Source organism: Mastomys coucha, unplaced genomic scaffold, assembly GCF_008632895.1.
Source record: "Mastomys coucha isolate ucsf_1 unplaced genomic scaffold, UCSF_Mcou_1 pScaffold18, whole genome shotgun sequence".
NCBI classification, from domain to species: Eukaryota; Metazoa; Chordata; class Mammalia; order Rodentia; family Muridae; genus Mastomys; species Mastomys coucha.
In genome coordinates, this window is record NW_022196900.1 from 108458503 (window position 1) to 108462326 (window position 3824).

At 46.8% G+C, this 3824-nt stretch overlaps 1 protein-coding gene across 2 annotated transcripts in view; it reads right to left on the reverse strand.

Moving 5' to 3' along the window:
- The window catches only part of Ube4b (ubiquitination factor E4B), a 105821-nt gene that overhangs the window by 19186 nt on the left and 82811 nt on the right, over nt 1-3824 (reverse strand). For both annotated transcript variants that reach the window (XM_031379497.1, XM_031379496.1), the window contains one exon: nt 3396-3631. In XM_031379497.1, coding sequence (XP_031235357.1) covers nt 3396-3631 — 236 coding nt within the window. The remainder of the gene's footprint in view (nt 1-3395; nt 3632-3824) is intronic.

Below are 3824 nucleotides of genomic sequence, written 5' to 3' on the forward strand. Positions count from 1 at the left end.
CCCCCAATTACGAAAATAAATGTATAGCTCAGGTATAATGATGGCTTTTTAAAAACGGAGCTCAATCCTCAGGACCCACATGCCAGAAGATCAGAAATAATACCTGCAATTTGTCCTCTGACACTTATTCATGTAAGAATCTCCCACACAAATAAAACAAAGATAAAAAACACAACAGATTTGAAGTAAAATATTACATAGGTTCGGAGCACATAGATGATCTGGGGCATTTAAATCTGCTTGGCCCTGTCTTTGGAAGCACTGTGCATTGAACCCAGAGCCTGGTAACACATCAGGCAAGCTCCCTAACCAACTCCCACCTTTCTTCATATTTTCTATATTCTCCAAAGTCTACATTTTGGGAGATGAAAACCCAGTTGTTTAATAATAAAAGGATCTAAAATGTTCCTGGCAGGCTAAGACCTGACAGTAATTACGTACGTTTTAAGCCTGCTCGTCTTTGGATGAACTAAGTGCCACTTTATCGTGTAAAAGCGTGAACAAAGGCGTCAGCAGTGATTTAAGCAAAGCTTGCAAAGAACAGAAAACTGGATGTCAACACAGCTACACTGTCACCTAAGGCCACTCTGTTCTGGGCTGCATCCTGGACACACCCCACGCTAAGCCACTAGTGTTAGCCCAGTGCTCAACAATACCCCTCTCCCTTCATTTCTGCTTCATTTGCTCCTGAATGTCCCTCAAAATCATACTGCTCAGGTTCCAATATTCCCAAGTCCTTAAATGGACTTGACTCTTGCTAGTATCCTAAGTCTCACAAGGCTGGCCTTCATTTTAGAGACTCAGCCTCCTGACCACTGGGACTGAAGATGAGCCTCACGATGCACGATGCCCAGCTTGAACAAGGCTTCCTGCTGCCATCTTCCAGGTTCACCTCACTGCCACCTTTTCTGTCACTCCTCAGCGGAGATTGACTGATGCTCACGTCTGCATCTGTCTTGCAGAGCCCTGCCTAGACCACCTTTTGTGAAGTAGCCCATTTTCTCCCACATGTACTGTCCCCAACTCTTCCAGCTCTTCCATGTCTGCCTCCATGAGGGATCTTGGGGTCCTCTCACAGGAGTCTGCCCTACCTCCTGCTTCCGTGCAGCACGTCAGCTCTGGGGAAGGAGCCTGGACTAAGTTTTGATATAGCCATAGCCTTTGGAGCCTCAGAATTCTTCCTGAAGTAAGACTGTTAGGACTCATCTAAAACGCTCTTATTTGAAAGTCTAATTTTATTTGTGAAACAAGATTGTGCATTAGTACCTCCTATGCTCCATGCCCCGAGAGATGCTGGTTTCTGCAGCTGACCCTAGGACACACAACTCTAAGTGCTATCTTGGGGGCAGCCTACTGAGAGACAGGATCTACCAGGCAGATCTTGGCAGGGTGCTGGGCAGGCCTGGGAGACTGTGAAGGCTCTGCAGGGGCAAAGCTCTGCTAAGCGTGGACAAAGCACGAACAAAGCTCTGCTAAGCGTGGAAGCACCGCAGAGCAGCCAGGCACACCTGTGCTAGAATCCAGCTGCTGAGCACTTGGCACTCACAGGACATTAACCTTCAGCTTCCTGACCTTTCTAAGCTAGAGTTTCCTCACTTATAAAATGGAGGTATTTATAGTACCTATCTTTTCGACAGCTACTCGGATCAAGTGACCACAAGTGGCAACTATTATTAGGAAAGGTGTCATCTACCCATGACCATGGAGGGGCTAAGGCCAGAGGGCACTGTGCTCCATGACTGGGGAAAAGGCGGAAGCTACCCACGCACATGTTCTTCAGGCACGCCAGTATGTGCCCCACCCCCACTTTCCATGAAGCTACAGTAACAGGTCCAGACCACCAGCTGAATACTAATTACATTTAACAAAAATCTATTTTTTACTACTAATACATACCTCCTGTGGAATGTGTCTATTACTTGGATCTTTAAATACATTTTTTTTTGTTGTTTTTGAGATAGGGTCTCACTAAGTATCCCTGACTGGCCTGGAACTCCTTACATAGATCAGACTGGCCTCCAACCTACAGTGTGTACTGTACCATACTGTCCCTGATCTGAATACACACCCATACCTAAATACACTGAGCTCATCCTGACCATGGCTAGGAGACCAATGAACTTCCTCCCCAAAAGGAGCACCAGTGCACTGGACTGCCTCCAAGAAAGGATGTTATCAAAATATTCCAGACAGCAGGTACTCACCTCAGACATCAGAGTCTAAGTAAGTGCAGGGAGACACTTATCAGATGGAACAAAGTAAGAGCAACAAAGGGAAGAGTCGGTAGGCCGATTCCAGAGCCCCCTTAGAAGGTTCAAGAAATGGCTAACCCTGAGTCCAAACAGGCAGAGGGAGCACTGGGAATCCTCAAACGGGCCACCCCTGTCAACAGCAACCGGCTGTACTTTCTGTAGAGCTCAGCAAGGCCTACTAAATGCCAGACACTTGACTGTGTGGCCAGAAAGTGCCAGGTTCTATAGAAGATGAGAAGGCAGGGCACATTCCGAGGAACCACAAACCAGAACGTCCACTAATACAGTGTCTATCATGCCTTTGTTAGTAGGCAGATTAACCTGAGTTTAAAAGCCAAATTTTGTTAAACAGTCAAAATGTGTGGAATACAATCAGACCAGAAGAGGAGGAAATTTTGTTAAACAGTCAAAATGTGGAATACAATCAGACCAGAAGAGGAGGAAATTTTGTTAAACAGTCAAAATGTGGAATACAATCAGACCAGAAGAGGAGGTGCTCCTTGCAGCACACTCTCCACACCCTGGCATTTCCAAGTGTAGCTGAGCACAGCAAACAGTGCCCAGTAAATGTCAGGAGCTCAGTAAATGTGATAAACTAACCAATGTGGGAAGACTCCTAGAGGACCCCAGAATGCTCAGTTCACTGGCTCCAGTGAAACCCAATGAACCCAGTGAAACTTTTTGTTGTTGTTGTTTTCTTTTCAGAAGCTTAAGCTAGCCTCAAACTTGCTGCGGTAATCAAGGATGACCTAGAATGCTTTTATCAAACTCTATTGTCCTTCTCTTTGAAAACTCAACTATAGGATGGTGTCATATATCAGACACTGTATACTCAACAGCAAGTGAACCAGGTTAACAACTCAGATGAAAACATCAGCGTGGACTAACAGTGTAAACCATCAGAAGCCTGCACTGCAGTGGCCAGTGCGAGCTCTCAGAGGCCGGGAAAGAAGCCAGGCCACAGCCCCTGCTCTGCGCTGGGGCTGGTAAGTGATCTGCATAAGCGGATGTCAGAGCCTTGATGGCAGGATTATTTATTTATCTATTTGTGAATCTAGGTCACAGATTTAGATCTAAGTTCATGCTGAAGCAACCTTGTCTCAAGTGCATTACCACACACTACAAGGCAGCCCCGAAACTTACCTGTGTAGAACTTCATGAGGGAAGGTACTAGCAATTTGGTGGAGAGAGGATGGTTCTCAATCATTTCAAAAAACTTCTGAGTTCTCGGCTGCACAGAGGGGTTGGTCATAAACATGACCTCCACCAGCTTGGCCACTAGGTAAGGGTTTCGGATGTAGTTCTGGTTGCACAGCATCACAACGAGGAACATCACAATGTCCTGAGTGCAGGGCTCATAGAGCACCTGAGGAGAGTATCTGTAGAGAGGTGAGAACACAGTGAGTCACCGGAACCGTGGAGAGCTCACTAGGCAGGGATGGAGATGGCACAGCAGAGGGGGTACTGGATGGAGTGCACAGCAGAGAAGGGGGTACTGGATGGAGTGCACAGCAGAGGGGGTACTGGATGGAGTGCACAGCAGAGGGGGTACTGGATGGAGATGGCACAGCA